This window comes from Peromyscus leucopus, chromosome 22 (genome assembly GCF_004664715.2).
Source record: "Peromyscus leucopus breed LL Stock chromosome 22, UCI_PerLeu_2.1, whole genome shotgun sequence".
NCBI lineage: Eukaryota > Metazoa > Chordata > Mammalia > Rodentia > Cricetidae > Peromyscus > Peromyscus leucopus.
This window is the reverse complement of record NC_051081.1, coordinates 27,137,351-27,157,614: the sequence shown is the minus strand read 5'-3', so window position 1 is coordinate 27,157,614 and position 20,264 is coordinate 27,137,351. Positions and strand designations below refer to the sequence as shown.

The 20,264-nt window shown below is 40.0% G+C and overlaps 1 protein-coding gene across 2 annotated transcripts in view; it reads right to left on the bottom strand.

Moving 5' to 3' along the window:
* Strn (striatin) overlaps window positions 1-20,264 on the bottom strand; it is an 84,914-nt gene that overhangs the window by 3,232 nt on the left and 61,418 nt on the right. Inside the window, exons 9-18 of one of the 2 annotated variants that reach the window (XM_028873333.2) lie at window positions 19,011-19,097; window positions 18,425-18,568; window positions 15,304-15,440; window positions 9,891-10,066; window positions 7,162-7,209; window positions 6,267-6,388; window positions 5,247-5,414; window positions 2,291-2,431; window positions 1,170-1,277; window positions 68-154 (exon numbers count right to left, since the gene is read on the bottom strand). In XM_028873333.2, the coding sequence (XP_028729166.1) occupies window positions 68-154; window positions 1,170-1,277; window positions 2,291-2,431; window positions 5,247-5,414; window positions 6,267-6,388; window positions 7,162-7,209; window positions 9,891-10,066; window positions 15,304-15,440; window positions 18,425-18,568; window positions 19,011-19,097 (1,218 nt within the window). The remainder of the gene's footprint in view (window positions 1-67; window positions 155-1,169; window positions 1,278-2,290; window positions 2,432-5,246; window positions 5,415-6,266; window positions 6,389-7,161; window positions 7,210-9,890; window positions 10,067-15,303; window positions 15,441-18,424; window positions 18,569-19,010; window positions 19,098-20,264) is intronic. The other variant, XM_028873341.2, reaches the window with a different exon arrangement.

The window sequence follows — 20,264 nt, the reverse complement described above, 5'->3', positions numbered from 1 at the left end:
AAGGAACAATTGTATCAACATGAAGATGGACAAGGACAAGTAAGTGACCCACAGCGAATGTACTTACTGCCAGACATCAAGTACAGGCCGTTTGGATCAACTGCTAAACTTGTAACAGCTTCTAGGTGGGCGACCATCGAGTGGATAAGTTTGCCTTTGGAGAAAGACATTGTTATCTTTACTGGCGGCTTTCTTCAGTTTGATCATATGCCAAGCTCCATGCTACACTACTGTCCCTAGACATCACTGTCTGTGCACTTCTCGGATCAACTTTTTCCACCAGTTCAAATAACCTATCTCCCCTTCTTGCCTCTGGTCATGTTAATAATAAAAAATAAAAACAGCTTAAGTTTCAGATGAGACTGTCTTTTAAGTCACAATAAGTTCAGTGAGTTTTACAAGTTCACTAATTACTAGTTAGACATCACTAAATTACATGGGCTTATGAGGACAGACAGTTCAAATTCAAAGGCACAAAGGAAAAGAAAGAAAACACGGCCAGAGTTTTGGTGGAAACAATATACAGAAAGGAATTTGAAAAATTAAAGTGCTAGCAACTAAGCACGACCACAAGTGACCATATTGAAAGGGCAGATAGCCCGAGAAACATGGCTGCTCGTACAAAGTCTTTCCCCCCCACTTCAGCCCTGTGCACTTCCTCAGACTGGTGAAAGGCAGCCCGCTGAAAACCAGGAACGCCCCATCCCCAATCCAGTCAGGTCTCAAATTTTAGTACAAGAAAAGACCATCCTGTGGAAAAACACACAAAACAAATGACCTGAGGGTTTTCATACACAACGCTGAATCAAGCTATTTAATATTGAACAACAGAATACAGCTTTTGCAATTTGAAACAACACAACTACCAGCCTCTGCTTCCAGCATGTTTCTATTAATACTCCTCATGGATTGCAACAGATCATTTTTATTGGTACTTAGGTTTGTGGGCTTAGAATATGCTATCTGCTTACTGTTAAACAAAATAAAAAGTCATTCCATATTGTATAATATAGCCGTAGCAGATACGAACGAAATGAAGAGAAGTGAGTGGAGAAAGTGTTTCAGTGCCTATTCCTGACTACAAAGTGCCATCAGACACCATAATTAGCTCACTTTTAGTAAGTGGCTGGTTTTGCTTCAGCACAGCTCGGTCCTTAGTAAGCTCTTACCTGTGTTGTTGTCATAGAATTTGATGTGCCTATCCTCGTGAGCAGTGATGCTGATCGGGAGAGTGGGATGGCTGATGACTCTGTTGATTTGGCAGGAAGAATTGGCTGCTAAAAAGGAAAAATTAAAAAATCAATACAAATTAGTCAAAGTAATTTTTTTTTCACAGAAAGGAGATATGAATACCCAAACAGACAGGAAAAAATAAACAATGCAACTTTAGTCTGGCTGTGGTTCAGTTATTCTCCCATGATTTCTCCAGCCTCAGTGTTGTAAAATGAGAGTTGCCTAGGCTAAACCACACTGGCACATCAACAGGTGATTAAAAGTCGTCACAAGTTCCTTTCCCCCGCCTGCCATGCAAGGATGCCGCCATCTAAGACTTGGCCTAGAGACACTGAGGACATTCAAGTCTACACTTTTGTGATGTTTGCTACCTTAATGGAGTCCTATCAGCTGCGCGTGGTGACCCACACCTTTAATCCCAGCACTTGGGAGGCAGAGCCAGGTGGATCTCTGTGAGTTCAAGATCGGCCTGCCTCATCTACATAGTGAGTTTCAGGCCAGCCAGAGATTCACAGTGAGAGCCTGTCTCAAAACAAAAACAAACACCACCGATATACACATAATCTTCAAAGTTAGACCTCAGGTCCTTCCAACATGGAGCTCTTTCCATGCAGCTGTGATCTAAATATAAACACGAAAGGAGGCTTCGGTTGTCCTGGCTCCTCTTTGCACCATAACAGAAAAGACCATCATCTTACTGTCCACCAGATTTTGAGTTTTTAAGGAGCATACTAATAATTTTTGTATACTATTTAAGAGTTTTCGAAGAGATTAATTACTATATTCAGTTTGTTATTTCAATATACAACAGAAAATGTCACATGGCTATGTGGAATAAGCTCTTTGGGTGCAGTTTTTCTGTTGTTTGTTTTGGTTTGGTTGCTTAGACCGTGCTGAAGCTTAAAACAAGAAAAGTTTTTTTTAAAGTAAATGTGTTCTCAGGTTTGGGCAATAGAACATTTTATAATTTAAGCATTCTTCATTGTGACTCAGGCAGCTATACTTTTGATTAAGTTTAAAAATGAATAAAGAGACTTTTAAAAAGCAGTATACATACTTGAATCTAGATTGGATTCTAAAGTGAGAATTCGCTGTTGTGTTTCCATATTAAAGATGCTTGTATATCCTTTGCTGAATGATGCTACCATATGGCTCGGATCACTGCTCACTAGGTCCACCGAGGCAGGGATTCCCAGTTCTAAGTGTCAGAAATATTCAAAGAGAATGACAGTTAAAAGGTCTACTTGAGAAAGTACTCAAAAAAAAAAAAAAAAAAAAAAAAAAAAAAGTATGATTCTCTTAAGTAAATCAGGCTTAACACTGGAATAAGTTATTTTATAACCATTCAGTGCAGAGTATTTCTTTTGTAACTTTTAGCCTTAGTCTATTTTACTATCCTTACCTGTTGAATGTTTTCTACCCATTATTCTGCTAATCCACTCATAGAATCCCAACTTATTTAGAAAGAAAATAAGAGTGAGGTAATCCACACTCAGAAGGACAAACCTGGTATGTACTCACTTATAAGTGGATTCTAGATATAAAGCAAAGGACAATCAGACTGCAACCCACAGATCTAGGGAGGCTACCTAGCAGGGGGGACCCTAGGATGACTGTGGCTTATAATAAATTTTAGTTTTGCCCAATCACTGGGCAAGCCTCAGTGAAACATTTCACTATTAGGATAAGAATTTGTACCGTATCAAGCTGATGAAAGGATATACTGGCTATACTTTCAGGAGGGGAGGCTAAAATCTTTTTAGAGTATGGATTAGCTTATAGAAAAATGTCTGCCATAAATCACAGTGAATAGGAAGATGAATAGGATTCTCACTTACACAACTTAAGTAAAACATAGCTCCCTGAACAGATGAAGACAGGTTTCTTCTGTATCCCAGAATCTAATCAATATTTATATGTATAATTCAGCTATTATTTGGTTTAAAAGGGCTTATTGGAAAATGTTATCATATTGACTATTTTCTACACAGAAAACATTTTCCAGTTTCAAATAACCCTGGACTTTTGAATTACAACCTGTTTTTATGTTCAAGCTATCTGTGTATTATTTCCCCTGAAGTTGTACGTGTTTTTACATTAAAAAAAAAAAAAACGGACAAATACTATAGAATTGTATTACATGAAATATATAGAATATACAAATTCACAAAGAAAGATTAGACGTTATCTCAAGATGGAGGAGAAAGGAATATAGAGCAATGATTTCCTAAATACAGAATTTCTGTTCTGTGTCATAGAAAAACCCCACAGACAGACAGTAGTATCAGGACATAATATCATGAATGTAATAAATCAATACAATTAATGTAATTAATGAATATCATAGTTATTGAATAAATACTGCGAATAAAATCAATGAATACCACAAATGTAATTAATATCATGAGTGTAATTAATGAATATCATGAGTGTAATTAACATCTTGAATGTAATTCATGCCAAAAAAAGAAAATGAAAACGAGCTTCCACTTCCATTTCAGGTATAGAGTGAGAAAGTGGGAACTCCATCTTGAAGCACAGAAAACAGTAACAAATCCACCTAGGGCTGGAGTGCAGCTCGGGAGCACCACACTTGCCTGCATGGCATTAAGTCTTCAAAATCTAAGTGCACGCTATGACCTTGCTGAAGAATAAAGGTGTTCTGTGGCCTGGAGCATAACTCAAAGGTAGAGTATCTGTCTAGTGTGCAAATCACCAGACAAAAAAAGTAGGACAGGGCCTAAACCCGGAACTCATTTATACCAAAGGCAGAATGATTAAAGCCAGTGTGGTAGCACACTCCCCATATCCCAGTACTCAGAAGTAGAGGCCCAAGGACTGTGAATTTGAGGACAGCCTGGACAACAAATTCAAGGTGAACCTGGGCTACACAGCAATGCAGTGCCACAAGAAAACAAACAAACAGAATGTTGAATATAAAAATAAAATTATCTGCCTCATTTGGTTCAACACCTAACTAAAGCAAGGTAATAATTCAAAATGGTACAGCAGAAGATCTAGGAACAGCCAGTAAGTGAAAAGCAAGGAACAGTGGCCAAGAATTCAACACCGAAGCAGAAGTGGCCACTACCACGTGCCCACAGGAAGGCCAGAATGGAGCAGAAAGACGCATCAGGAGTGAGTGAGGATGCAGAGCAGACGGCCCTCCTCACACACGCTGTAGCCAGGGCTATAAAGTGCCACGAGCACTACGGGACAACGCTGGTTATTTCATGTAAGGTACTTAACAACAAAACACCCATCCTAAAACCCAGAAATTCTACTGAAAGGTCTCTACTACCCATGACGAAAATTTATGAACGTTCGTGATAAATTATTCCTAAAAGCCCCACACTGGACCAACCTGAGTAAATACCAAGAGGTAAATGAATAAATCATAGAAATCATGAATGTTTATAACAACTTCACTCCTAACAGCCTCGGTGTCTATCAGGAGACACAGGAACAGACAAACTGTAGCTTAATGTAATGCTCTTACGTGATAAAGGGGAATAAACTGACACTGAAGCGCACCAACATTACCGCAGGTGAAAAGCCAGACACCAAGATTACATCCGAAACCGTTACTTTATCACAGTTCAGAATACACAAAACTAATGATGAAAGTAATCTCCACAACAGCTACCACTGGCTGGGAATATGTGGCAGGATTGCCTAAAGTCACAGAGCAGCTGAGGGACGGGAAGAAATGGTCCAGCTCCAGACCTATACCAGCTCCAGGATGGCATTTGTTCACCAGCTGCATCAGGACATCCCTAACATCTGTAATCTTCACGGAAAATAAACTAGGTCTCAGTTTTTAAAATTTAAACCCCATTTTCTTTCTCATCAAATGCTGTTTTTAAGAATTATACATACATAGAAATGTCAAACGATAATGTTGCTATGTTAAAAAACAAACTTAGAAATGTATATAGTCACTGATTCGTTCGCCTTTTCAGAGTAGGATACTTTACAGACGATATGGAAACGTTTAATTTTAGGGACTGTACCTTGGTTATCATTGAACACACTCAGTGCCGGAGCGACCTCCGTCGTACTCCATAAACGGAGAGTGCCATCTGCTGAGCAGGACAACAACCGCTGGTGTGCGGCACTGTAGGCCAGCCCCCACACTGCATCTGTGTGGCCCAGGAGAGGGCCTCTCAGAACAGAAGGATCTGTGTAAAACAAGAAAGTGCAAAACCAGGAAGAAAAACTGTGAAGGCATTTAGGTTCCACCGCAGAACATAAACTAGAGCATCCGAAAACAGTATAATACAATCTTCCTAGTTTCATTAGCCTTCTGAAATGCTGTTGCAATTACAAATAGTTTTGGAACTATACAAACAGAGTTTGAAAATTCTAAATCAGAATTAAGAAGCACAAGTCTGCTTTCTTAAAAAAGCTCTATTTTAATGTTTATCCCATGTTTATATTAGTTTGGTAGTAAAATTAAAATGGGGGAGGGAGGACAGACAGACAGCCTGGGTTTATTCTGGAACTCCACCAGGCTGATTTCAACCCACAACAATTCTCCTCTTCTCCCACCAAGTTCAGGGATCACAGACCTACACCACTAAACCTAGCCAGAAGGCCATTCTTTAACCTTTGAGGTCCATTATAATAAATATTTTGAAGGTATGGACTATAAAACTAATTCGCTTCTTCTATTTCCTTCCAATAACTGAGCAAGGGAATAATGCCTGCATTCAGAGTCATTTGTCAAAAACAGTACTGAGATATGACTACAGATGACTTGCAATGTTCCCAGTAAGGGACAGATGTCTAACATGAAGATAGCAAGCATCAACCAAAATTATTTCTGTCCAGGAGGACTGCAGAGATGAACTCTTCCTCAAGAACAGCATATTTTTACCTTTAGCATTAGCTACTTACAGGAGTCCTTCTGAATGAAATAAAGACATGCTTCTCTTTACTAGTTTTTTAAATATGTAATTTCACCCTTACTATACACCGTGGAAAGAATATAAAAAGACAACGCTGGTTCAGAACTGTGGTGAAGCCCATACCGTAAGAGTCATAGGGGTCGATGTTGGGATTGGTGGTGTTCCAGCCCTGAATCAGTCCGTCCGTACCACCGCTGTAGCACTGCTCACCATTGCTGCTCATGACTACACACAGCACTGGACCTCTGGGACATCAAGTCAATCAACAGCTGTTAAGTAAACTGCTAGTCTCAAACAGTAATTCTTCAACGTAACTTGTCAAAATTTAGAATGTTTAATTGCTCAAACGCCTTTCTACTTTCCAGCTTTTAACAATGATTAAAAACACTAGTGAAGTACTATTCATTTTTCCTTCTTTGCCAAACCAAAGGCTGGTAAATTACGGTCTTGAGGCCAAATTCATCTAGTAGTCCTAGTACAGTCCTCAAGCTATGAATGCTTTTTACATTTTTAAAGGTTAAAATGGCAGCACACACAGCAACAAAAAAATTATGTAACATGATTAAGACCCTTAGTTCAATCCCCAACAAAAACCAAACCAAAAGCCAAAAGAGGACCAAAAAAAAAAAGTTCAACAGAGAGCATATGGTCTGCAAAACCTGAAAAATATTTACTTTCTCATCCTTTACATTTTGTCAATTTCTGTGATTAAATCAAGTGAAAACATGCCTCTTATACATAAGTGAAAATTAAGAAAATACATAATTACTATAGAAAAATTACTGGTTAAAAATACAAGCGGCAAGCCGGGTGGCAGTGGTGCATGCCTTTAATCCCAGCACTAGAGAGGCAGAGGCAGTTGGAGCTCTCTGAGTTCAAGGTCAGCCTGGGCTACAAAGCGAGATCCAGGACAGGCTCCAAAGCTACACAGAGAAACCTTGTCTCCAAACCACCTCCCCCCCAAAAAAAAAATAAGAAAAAAATGTTGGCTTAAAATAAAGAACAGTCACATACTTACTTATGAGCCCTGAACGTATAGATAGGCTCCACGTCAAGAGAAGTACTCCTAAAGCAGAGAAAGAAGATGACTGTTAGCATCCCACATTTCAGTCGGGAATAGTATGACTAAGTCATAGTGCTGTGGTCAGAAATAGACTCCATGGTATAATATCCTCAGCCTCAAGATACAGAGGCTCATCTAATCCCAGTCGTACCTTCACAGCATGGACAAACTCCCACCTTAGCAGTGGCACCTTGTTACACAGCCTCCTCACCCGGTTACAATTCGTCCAATAATGGTACCTGACCTTCTCACACTGCTACAATTTGTCTACTAATGTTACATGGCCTCTTTACACTGTTACAAGGCCTCCTCACACTGTTACAGTATGTCCACTAATGTTCCAGGGCCTCCTCACACTGTTACAGTATGTCCACTAATGTTCCAGGGCCTCCTCACACTGTTACAGTATGTCCACTAATGTTCCAGGGCCTCCTCACACTGTTACAGTATGTCCACTAATGTTACAGGGCCTCCTCACACTGTTACAGTATGTCCACTAGTGTTCCAGGGCCTCCTCACACTGTTACAGTATGTCCACTAATGTTACAGGGTCTCCTCACACTGTTACAGTATGTCCACTAGTGTTACAGGGCCTCCTCACACTGTTACAGTATGTCCACTAATGTTACAGGGTCTCCTTACACTGTTACAGTATGTCCACTAATGTTACAGGGTCTCCTCACACTGTTACAGTATGTCCACTAATGTTCCAGGGCCTCCTCACACTGTTACAGTATGTCCACTAATGTTACAGGGCCTCCTCACACTGTTACAGTATGTCCACTAATGTTCCAGGGCCTCCTCACACTGTTACAGTATGTCCACTAATGTTACAGGGCCTCCTCACACTGTTACAGTATGTCCACTAATGTTACAGGGCCTCCTCACACTGTTACAGTATGTCCACTAATGTTACAGGGTCTCCTCACACTGTTACAGTATGTCCACTAATGTTACAGGGTCTCCTCACACTGTTACAGTATGTCCACTAGTGTTACAGGGTCTCCTCACACTGTTACAATATGTCCACTAATGTTACAGGGCCTCCTCACACTGTTAATTCATCCACCAATGGGAGAGAGCATCATTCACAAGAGAAAACAGGACTGTGAAGGGTAATTTTCAGAATGTAATTTCCAGTTATATCATTAATTGACTAATACAGGGAAGTTTTAATTATTTCAGAACTTCAAATTATCCTATATTTAAAATAAAACAAAATCTAGATAGCATCAACTATTCAACAGGAATGACAACCTAAATATAAAAAGTCAAGGCCCGAACTATACACACAGCAGGAGTTCAGCAAATGGTACTTTAACTTCTCTGTGTTTTCATTCTGGGGAAACTGCCAAGTCATCAGTTAATTTCTAAGACCTGGACTCTGAGTGTACTGCCTTACCCAATAGGCAAGGATTAATCCTAGACACTTGTTAAAGGCAAGAACTCACCATTTTCTACATCATGTTGCAGGAATCTGTAGGTATACATTATCTTTTCTCAAGTCATTCAGCTCAGAGGTAACTAGGCTACTGTTATTTGCTTGTATAGATACTTTATTAATTTGTTTTTGCTATTTTCCTAAATCAGACATTTACATTTAGCTCCATGTGACTGAGCTGGAATCAGAACTAGCATACTGTGACTTGGGAATCAGATAGGCAAAGGCACAGCGTATCAAAGGGAATAACCCCTCTGCTGACCCTCATGCACACTCTGCATCCAGCATTTGTCCTATCCTGACTGGTGCCTTTTAAACTAGGCAGCAGCATCTCCTACAACTTCTGTGGTGCCTGTGTTTCGGTCTGTTATACTTAGTTGTACTTTTGTGCCTCTACAGCAGAGGGATCCTTGCTGGTGGAAGCTGGTTCTGGATGAGGGGATGGACCCATGGAGGGTGAGCTCCAGAAGGACCTCATCAACTAGACCTGCTCTAACTTGGGGGCTAAGGAAACAGTTTATAGGACAGTGTGCCTGTTGACGTTCATACACCAAGCCAAGGATGAACAGCCAAGCAAAGACAACAGTATCCTGATTCAGCTCAGACAAACTAGTGAGTATGGAAAACTTGTTGTCAGAGAAAAAGGTAAGGCCATAGGAAAGTCCTTCACCATGTCTTCACTTTGTAAATCCAAACTTTGTAATAATGGACCAGCGTGAGGTTTAATAATGCTACCTGTTCCTACTTGTATCTCTTTACAGTAATAGGAATCGCCAGCAAGAGGGCCCCGCTTATAAATAAAACAGTCACTCGAAACGCTTATGCATAAGGACTGTAATCAGTAGTCACAAACCCTGGGGAACCATCAGATAAAAACCCTAAGACTGGCCGGGCGGTGGATTTACCTATGACATGGTAAAGAATAAAGAACCAGAAGAGAGAATTGGGAAATATAACAGAAAATTATTGTTGTTGTTGTTGTTGTTATTATTATTATTATTATTATTGTTGTTGTTTTTGTTTTTGGAGACAAGGTTTCTCTGTGTAGCTTTGGTGCCTTTCCTGGAACTCACTGTGTAGTCCAGGCTGGCCTCGAACTCACAGAGATCCACCTGCCTCTGCCTCAGGCATGCACCACCACTGCCTGGAGCAGAAAATTATTTTAAAATTTGTCTTTTCCTGTTCATAAATAATTTAACTAGACATTTAAAAAAAAAAAAAAGTAAAAGCCGAATCTTCTCACTTTTTGGCTGGGGCGGTTTTCTGCAGATTCCACATTTTCAGTGTATGGTCCTCAGATGCTGTGATTAAAACAGGCTCGATGGGGTGGAAAGCAAGGGCTCGGATGCCATCAAAGTGGCTTCGTAACGTAAACTTGGGGTTCCACGTCTTCCTCAAGGCATCTTTATTATTTGCTATCTATTAAAAAGAAACATCAGGTTGGGACAGCTGATTTGCTATTAAACCATTACACTGTACAACTCTCAAAAATGTATTTTTTAAAGCAAACAACAAACCAATTATCAAGATTAGCAATCCGTGGCAGTTTTCATTGAAGAAATAAGGAATGTATAATAAGAGAATGGTTAGTATAATTTGATCTAAAGTGCAGGCAAATAACGATCCCAAACAGATCTCACTACTGCCAGTTTCAATCCTGAATGTTCTGGAAGGCTTGGTCACCAGCCTGTGGCATTCCCAGGAGGTAGGGTCTTCAGCAGATGGAGCCTAGGCCAGACAGTGACATCACTGAAAGGCCTGTCCTTGGGAGAAGCAGACGCCCAGGCCTCTCCTCTCCCTGTTTCCTGAATACCATGAAGCAAGCGGCTTCTTCTGACACTAACACCTCACTACAAGTCCAACCAACATGGACTGAAACTCAAGTGAACCTTCCTTCCTAACAGGTTACTTAGTTCATGTTGTTATGTCACAGTGACAGAAAGCTTGAATAATTATTAGAGTGTTTTCAAAATTAAGTAATTCAATTCAAACTGTAGACAGAAAATAATTTGGGTCAAAGAACTAGGTTTTTTGTTTTTGTTTTTGTTTCCTTTAAGCCTATGTCCTGGCTAGTTTTATGTCAACTGTATCAACAAGTTAGTTATCCGGCAAGAGCGAACCTCGATGGAGAAAATGCTTGCAGCAGTCTGGCCTATGGGCAAGGCTGTGGTACATTTTCTTGATGAGTGATTGACGTGGGGGAGTCTGGCTCATTGTGGGCAATGCCACCCCTAGGCTAGTGGTCCTGGGCCTTAAGAAAGCAGATTGATTGGTATTGGCATAAAAACCGAATCAAATTGAAGACCCTGACATTAGTCCACACACCTATGAACACCTGATTTTTGACAAAGAAGTCAAAACTGTATAATGGAAAAAAAGAAAACATCTTCAACAAATGGTGCTGGCGTAACCAGATGTCAACATGTAGAAGATTGCAAATAGATCCATATCTGTCACCACAAAACTCAAGTCTAAGTGGATCAAAGACCTCAACATAAATCCAATTACTCTGAACTTGATAGAAGAGAAAGTAGAAAGTAGTCTTGAATGCATTGACACAGGAGATCACTTCCTAAATATAACACCAGTAGCACAGACACTGAGAGAAACAATTAATAAATGGGACCTCTTGAAACTGAGAAGCTTTTGTAGGGAAAAGGACACAGCTAATAAGACAAAATGACAGCCTACAGAATGGGAAAAGATCTTCACCAGCCCCACATCTGATGGAGGGCTGATCTCCAAAATATATAAAGAACTCAAGTAACTAGACAGCAAAATACCAAACAATCCAATTAAAAAATGGGCTACAGATCTAAACAGAGACTTCTCAACAGAAGGATCTCAAATGGCTGAAAGACATTTAAGAAATTTAAGGAATTGCTCAAGATCCTTAGTCATTAGGGAAATGCAAATCAAAACAACTCTGAGATACAATCTTACACCTGTCAGAATGGCTAAGATCAAAAACACTGGAGACAGCTTATGTTGAAGAGGATGTGGAGCAAGAGGAACACTCATTCACTGTTGGTGGGAATGCAAACTTGTACAGCCACTCTGGAAATCAGTATGGTGGTTTCTCAGAAAATTGGGAATTAATCTCCCTCAAGACCACTCTTGGGCATATACCCAAGGTATGCTCAATCATATCACAAGGACACATACTCAACTAAGTTCATAGCAGTATTATTCTTAACAGAACCTGGAAACAACCCAGATGCCCTTCAACTGAAGAATGGATAAAGAAAATGTGGTACATATACACATGGTTTTACTCATTTTTTTTTTTTTACATTATTACTCAGCTGTAAAAAACAGTAACATCATGAAATTTGCAGGCAAATGGATAGAACTAGAAAATATCATCCTGAGTGAGGTAACCCAGACTCAGAAAAAAAAACAACAACAACATGATATGTATTCATAAGTGGATACTAGATGTAAAGCAAACAATAACCAGAATGTAACCTACAGCTCTAGGGAAGCTAAGAAACAAGAAGGACTCTTAAGAGGGACATGTTTCTCCTTGGGAAGGAGAAACAAGAGATCTTGATGAGCAAACTGGGAATGTGGGGGGAGGATAAAGGGGAGGGAAGGTGAGAAAATGAGGGAATGGGATGGTTGAGCTGGGGGAGGAACAGAGTGGGAGAGCAATGGAAGAGATATCTTGATAGAGGGAGACATCATGGGAATAGGGAGAAACCTGGTGCTAGGGAAATTCCCAGGAATCCACAAGGACGATCCCAGATTAGACTACTAGCAATAGTGGAGAGGGTGCCTGAACTGGCCTACCCCGGTCATCAGATTGGTGAATACCCTAACTGTCATCATAGAGCCTTCATCCAGTAACTGATGGAAGCAGATGCAGAGATCCACAACCAAGCACCAGACTGAGCTCTGGAAGTCGAAGAGAGAGAAGAGGGATTATATGAGCAAGGGGGTCAAGATCATGATGGGGAAATCTTCAGAGACAACTGAACCAACCTCATAGGAACTCACGAACTTTAGACAAACAGCTGTGGAAGCCTTCATGGGACTGGACTAGGCCCTCTGCATACAGGAGACAGTTGTGTAGCTTCATCTGTTTGAGAGGTCCCTAGCAGAGGGATCAAGATCTATCCCTAGTACATAAGCTGGCTTTCTGTAGCCATTATCTATGGTGGGACACCTTGCACAGCCTTGATGCAGGGTGAGGGGCTTGGTCCAGCCTCAACTGAATGTGCCAGACTTTGCTGACTCCCCATGGGAGGCGTTACTGTTTTGGAGGAGGGGGAGAAAAGCTGGGGGGGAGTGGGAGGAGGGATGAGAGGGGAATCTGTGGTTGGTATGTAAAATGAATAAAACAATTTCTTAAATAAAAAAAGAAAAGAAAGAAGGGAGGGAGGGAGGGAGGGAGGGAGGGAGGGAGGGAGGGAGGGAGGGAGGAAGGAAGGAAGGAAGAAGAAGGAAGAAGGAAGGAAGAAGGAAGGAAGGAAGGAAGGAAGGAACCAGGCAAGCAGGCAGGCTGAGCAAGCCAGTAAGCAGAATTCTTCCACAGCCTCTGCTTTGGTTACCTGACTTCCTTCCATGATAGGCTGTAATGTGCAACTGTGAGCAGAAATAAAACCTTTTCTACCCAAGGTGCTTTTGATCATGGTGTTTTATCTCAGCAATAGAAACCCTAACTTGTCAATTTAAAATATGATCACATTTTTTTTTCATTTTTTGTGACTTTTAATTCTTTCCTCCCCAAGATGGAAACACGACTTATAAACTTGAAACAGAAAACGTTAAAATGGCTGAGAATGGTGTCACATACCAGAACTCAAGAGGCCTTGGAGATGGAGAATCCAAGGCCATCACTGAGCTACTCTCCTGCCTGCGTTCTCTCTTTACACATGCACTCAGAGTGTGGACATCATAGAGGGACCATGCGGTAACACAGTCAAGTATTCAGCCAATGACCAGCAAGAACCACAGCCTGCCAACAACTCTCTCTGAGCGAGCTTGGTCTTCTCCAAGTCAAGTCTTCAACTGAGAACATAGCCAACGCCAACCTCTTTACTGCAACTACATAAAACCTGCAGCCAGTACGGCACAGACTCTGGATGCAGAGGGATTTGAAGGTGATGGCTTTTTTTCTTTTATTAAAAATAGATTTTGTTCATACAACATATTTTTTTTTCTTTTCTTTTTTGGTTTTTCGAGACAGGATTTCTCTTGTGTAGCTTTGCGCCTTTCCTGGAACTCACTTGGTAGCCCAGGCTGGCCTCGAACTCACAGAGATCCACCTGGCTCTGCCTCCCGAGTGCTGGGATTAAAGGCATGCGCCACCACCGCCCGGCCATACAACATATTCTAATTACAGTTTCTCTCTCCCAATTCCTCCCTACTCCCTACCTCCCCTCCTATTTGAATTTCCACCCTTTCTCTCTCATCAGAAACCAGACGTCTAAATAATAATAATAATAATAATAATAATAATAATAATAATAATAATAATGATAATAATATAAAACAAAAACAAGTGGAACAGGACAGAACAGAGTACAAAGAACCAAAGGAAAAGCACAATAAACGCATACAGACACAGAGACACACATTTGCACACACAGAAATCCCACAAAATCTGAAACCGTAATATACATTCACAACGAATCTGCAAGGTTTAAAAAAAGAATCTAGGGCTGGAGAGATGGCTCAGAGGTTAAGAGCACCAACTGCTCTCCCAGAGGTCCTGAGTTCAATTCCCAGCAACCACATGGTGGCTCACAATCACCTGTAATGAGATCTGGTGCCCTCCTCTGGCCTGCAGGGACACATGCAGGCAGAGCACTGTATACATGATAAATAAATAAATCTTGAAAAAAAAAGAAAAAGAAAGAAAAAGAAAAAATAGACTAAGTTCATACAACCACTACATATATCCTCTACAGAGGGTATTGGAAGAATTTAAAAAAAAAAAAAAAAAAAGAATCTAATTATGAGACCAAGAACCTCCAAAATGCCATTAATTCATTTTGTGCTTTTTGAAAGTATAGCAATAGATTGCAGGAATGTTTAATAAAACGCAGAACTACCTTTGAAAATAAGGTGAAGAGATAACACCAATTTTCCAGAGGGGAAGAAGTGAGCTTGCATCAGAACGATGTCTGAGTCCTCAGCTACTGAATAAAGTCTCCGTGGTTAGGGAGAGAGGACAAAAGTATGCGATGGGAAATTCTGCTTCTAGCCATTGTAGACTAGGTAATTTGGACAAGCTCTGTTGTAGGGACACGTAGAAAAGAAGTCAACGGGCTGTGAGGAAAGGCCGGGCTACCCAGGGAGCCCACAGTGGATAATGTACTGAAGAGGCAGGCAAACGCTGCTGGGAAGTAAGACATCAACTGATCGCAGGCGCCTAACCAAAAACACAGCTCATACTTTGCAATGGAAAAGAGACTTCCTTTCCCTACCTAAAACCAAGGCACACACACGCTATAGTGACCTACAGATCTAGACAAAGCCTCTAACTTTAATCTCCGGGTTACTTAGAAAATGTCAGCTCATTTTTACATCCGTCTTTGCAAAGTTTGAAATTAAAACTTTAAACCGAGACCCACACCTGTGAAAAAGTTTTTGCCTCCGCCATCTTTTTCTATCAACACAGTGATGACATACAAAATACAACTACTTACATCGTAGGCCAGCGAGTCTGCCTCGTTGGCCACCGTGAGGCCTGCTAATTCTCCGAGCCCCAGTTCACTTTCGAGGGCTTCGTCTGCTCCCATGATAAATGACTTCCCAGAAGAAGGAGGAAACGTCAGCGCTTCCACTGAGGGAGACAAAGCCCAGTTACACATCCAGACACTTCACTACTAGTCTCACCTCTTGCATTACACTTCTGATAAGGGACCATGTGCACTCCTGTTTGCTCTATTTTTGTTTTTGGAGCCAGGCTGGCCCAGAACAAAGGCAATTCTCTTGCCTCGGCCTCTTAAGTGCTAGAATTACAGGCCAGAGGGGGTATGCCCCTATCTTACATTACTGTTAGACAACTCTGTAAACAGTGAAATCCCCTGAGCAGAAAGTCCTAAAGACTGCTCTTTCATACATTATCCTGCTAGCAGCAGCATCTAGTTAGAAAAGTAAAACAGAAACAAATCTAATAATTTACTGTCCTTTCCTTTATTATTATATAGAAAATAGTACGATTATAGTAAATTTTCTATTTGATATTTCATGCTAATTACTCAAATAATGTCTATCAATTATGAAGTCTACTAACAAGTGGTTCTTGCTATATGTTGAACACTATTGGTCTCATTCAAAATAAAACTAATCAATTCTATAAGCTCGAATACTGAAGACATTTTAAAATGAAAACTGTACAATGTGTCTACTTGAGAAAAATAGATACACAGTGTGAAAAGTCAGCATTATTTAGTGACGGGTGGCTAAAGGGGCCCCACAGGATGCTCCACCTTGGGAACCCTCTACCTCTTGAGTGGCTAATTTTGATGTGTGAAGATTTAATGCGCTGTTCCCATTAGTACACATGCTTTATTTCATGTAAAGAGGTTTTAAAATCCATTTCAGAACTTTAATAGATGTCAGCTGTGCTTCGAGATGGAGTTTTACTGTGAAATCAACTTGAACATTCTTACTTTGTAACTCTGAACACAGCACACTTCAATGTTTTCAACAAGCATCACTGAAGAGCCAATGAAAAGCAAAATGCTAAATTAAGATTTTATGAAGAAAACAATTCCAAAAAGGCACCAGAGCTTGCCTTTCCAGAGGAGGTTGCTTTACTGATTAGAAACATTTAAGATAAATTTAACAATTCAAGGCATTTGCTAAAAAGATGTTATCTTTTGAACAAAGAGGCGAGTTAATCATATCGAGTACACAGCAGACTTAAAAGCTGTTTTTCTGTGCTTCAGCTAATCATGTTTAATAATAGCTACTTGTTGAACACATTAAATAATAGTTATTTGCTTTTAAAAACAGTGGTGGTATCTGGGTGTGGTGGTGCACACCTTTAATCCCAACACTCTGGAGGCACAGGCAGATGAACCTCAAGGCCAGCCTGGTCTACATAATAAGCTCAGGTTAGCTGGGGATAAATAGTGACAAGAAGCTAGTAGTAGTAGTAGCAGAAACTCAAAATCTTTGTCAGAAAAAAGAAAATCACTATCAGTGTAAAACAAAATATGAATTAAACTATTATCAAACCACAAACAAACAAGAGTGGCATTAATAAAAATGGGCTTCACCTAGAATGCAGCGTATCATCTGGAGGGTTCAAATAACCCACATGTTTGCAGAGTGCAAGTGTCCAAACAGTAATTTTCAGGCCAAAATTTCAAATAATTCATGTGTGCCTAGGAGACTAGGCATTCAGCAGGTGTCTTTTGTTTGTCCTGTTTTTTCATTTCTAACATTTTCATACAAAGGACCTCCTCCCTAAAACCTAAGGCTCTGGGGACGGACCACTGTGTGGATTAGTACTAACTAATTAATACTCTAGGAAGGTCATTAGTACTGACTAATTAATACTCTAGGAAGGTCTAGTCAGCGGTCAGAAGAGAAAGTAACAGGGACATCAGGTCTCTAAGTGGGTGGGCATCTTGCTCTCACTGGCCTCATAAGTTAAGAAACAGGTTACAATGGTGCCCTTAATGAGCTTTTAGAAAACTAACTGGAATTTCAAATGCTACACCAAGCAGGGAAGCTTTTCCTGAAAGCTGGGTGAAGAATCTTTAGTAACAGACAATTAAATATTCAAGCAAAAACTCTCTCCCTTGCCCCACCTCACCTCTCTCCTCCACTCACTCCTCTACCCTAGTGCAGGGGATAGAACTGAGCCCTGTGGGACAGGTGGATGCTCTATCACAAAGTGGCATCTCCAACCCTGAATTTTTTTTGTATTTGTATGCCATAGAATTGCACTGTGAAAAACTAGAAACAACCAAAAAATTCAAGAGAAAGAATTTTATTTCAAATCTAAAGTATAATATACAGCATTAAAGCTGAGCTTGAAAATTATCAATATATGTTTTGGGGTCCTTTTTTTTGTTTTTGTTTTGTTTTGTTTTGTTTTTCAAGACAGGTTTTTCTTGTGTAGCTTTGGAGCCTTCCCTGGAACTCACTCTGTAGACCAGACTGGCCTCGAACTCACAGAGATCCACCTGCCTCTGTCTCCCGAGTGCTGGGATTAAAGGCTGTGCACCACCACCACCCAGCTAATATATGATTTTATATTAAACATAAAACAAAATAGAACCACTCTACATGATGGCTGTAACTATGTTAAAAACCATACAAAGGGGATAAGGTCTTCTAGAGGGAACAGGAAACACAGGAAGCAGAAAATATGAACACAGACAGCTTTCCCTTCATTCTGTTGTTGCTTTGAGACAGGGTCTCACTATGCAGCCCTTGGCTGGTCTGGAACTTGCTCTGTAGACCAGGCTGGCCTCAAACTCTCAGAGAACTGGCTTCCTCTGCCTCTGAGTGCTAGGATTAAAGCATGTGTCACCATGTCCAGTGTCCCTTCATTTTTTAAATCAATAACAAATTAAGTATGTTGTCTTTCAAAGTGAACATTTAGTACCAATTTTTAGACTCAATTTTCTCAATGTTGGAATGGAGTAAGCCTGTTATTAGTTTGTTCAGTCAATGGAGCTAGGCTACATATATTCTAAACCGGAAACGGAAGAGCTGGTTCTGGAGTCAAGCCCCCGACTTAAGAAAGTGGCCATGTGCAGAGTTAGTGTGAAGGCGCCCACCCCAGCCACAGGTCCAGGTGCTCACCTTCATCTGCCCTACTGATCTCCTGTTCAGGAAGCCTGGAGCTGCTGGGTCTGGAAGGGGAGCCAACAGAGGGCTGCAGTGAGGGAAGCTCATCAACATCTCTCAAATTAGCAAGCATGTCCTGTAGTTTTGACCTATTGGGCCCTAGCCAAAAAGGGGGAGGGGGCAGAGGAGAAAGAAAGAGGAAACAGAATCACTCATTTCATAAAAACTGTACAATAAACTTTTTCACATTTGCCAACATCTACCTTTCAAACACCCTACTAGATCAATGAGGAGCAGTTATTTTCAAAGTTTTCAAATTTTAAGAGTTGACTATTTCTGGAAAAGTTATATTTAAATATATATTTTTGTAAATTAAGTTAATGGGAGCACTACATGAAAAGAATGTCAAGTCCAGTATGTATCATTAAAAGTCACACTTATCTATAAGAAATCAACAACTACTGGTCTAAATGAAGACAATCAGAAATCATGAACCAAATGTGAACTCCAGTAAACAATAGACCCCTGCGGCTTAGTTACATTCACTGCTACATCCTGCAATGGAACCCACGTGAAGTCTCATGCCCTACTGGTTACTTACCTGGGCTTTGGTTCTTCATTCTCCCACATCCCTGTTTTGACTGTTTTATATAGGATAGAGGCTGAAACAGATCTTCGGTAGTTTTTCCTGTTACAAGTTTAATTAAGAATGGGAAAATCTTACCCATAGTCCGTTATGGTATTTCCTATACCAGCAAAGAATACAACTATTTCTAAGCAATTTTCAGTAACACCTAGAAAAATTTAAGATAGTATGACTGGAGTACACAATTTGACTGGATATACTGACACTAGACCCATTAAAAACAACCAGTTTACAGTGGGTAACAGCTCAATTAAAAAGTCTATTTTGGTAGCTTATAATTAAATGTTCCGTATACCAATTCAAAGCTTTATTTCCTTTTTCTCTTTATCACAGATCTTCACTTGTCCTCATACAACTGTTTTAACAAAATAACAAGTGAAAACAGTACCTAATGTGCTGACCTTGGACTACACTCCTCATCCTCAGTGCAAGGCATTTCATTTCTCCCCAGAGTTAACACTTCTCCACTTAAAAAGCCCATGTGCTCTACATTTCAGTCCGCATCTCAATCCCCAAGTGCAGGGAATCCAACTGCTTCTGTTCATAGGAAGGCTATTCCAGTCAAATGGTGCAGTTTTAGATCTGAAGTGCTAAATTCTAACCACAACGTAAGAGTAGATGAGTTCTACACAAATCTTGGCTACCTTTCCAATCAAAAGATCTTTACATTCCAAGATACTCATTTTATAACATAATGACCCAAAGAAATATATTGACATTGATTTAATCTGGAAATAATCTCTAATGCATGATATAGAAATTTTCCTCAACATTTTAGTTTAACTGACTTGGACTGGTTCTAAAAGCCATAGCAATTCATGTCTCAATATATTTTTTTAAGTTTAAAGTTTTTAGCAGATTTGAATAGAGGGATCAAACAGTTTTGTTTTAATGTTGATCTTTCTCATTCCGATTTTATCTATTTTGAGATAACACTAAATGATCTCATCTCTCAGTAATTATTAAAATTGTGCTAACATCAATAATGGACATAGACTTTTCAATGAATTAAAAATTCTAAGATTTTAAATAAATATTTAATTGTTTTAATGAAAACTACCAGATTGTGTAAAAAAAAAAAAAAAAAAGGTCTGCCAGAAATGACTGGTCTTGATATGTTTTTACCATAATTAAAAAGCAATGAAGGAATACAGCATTTCCTTCTAGTCTTTCACAACTTAGAAATCCGTTTCTCACTAAATTTAGATT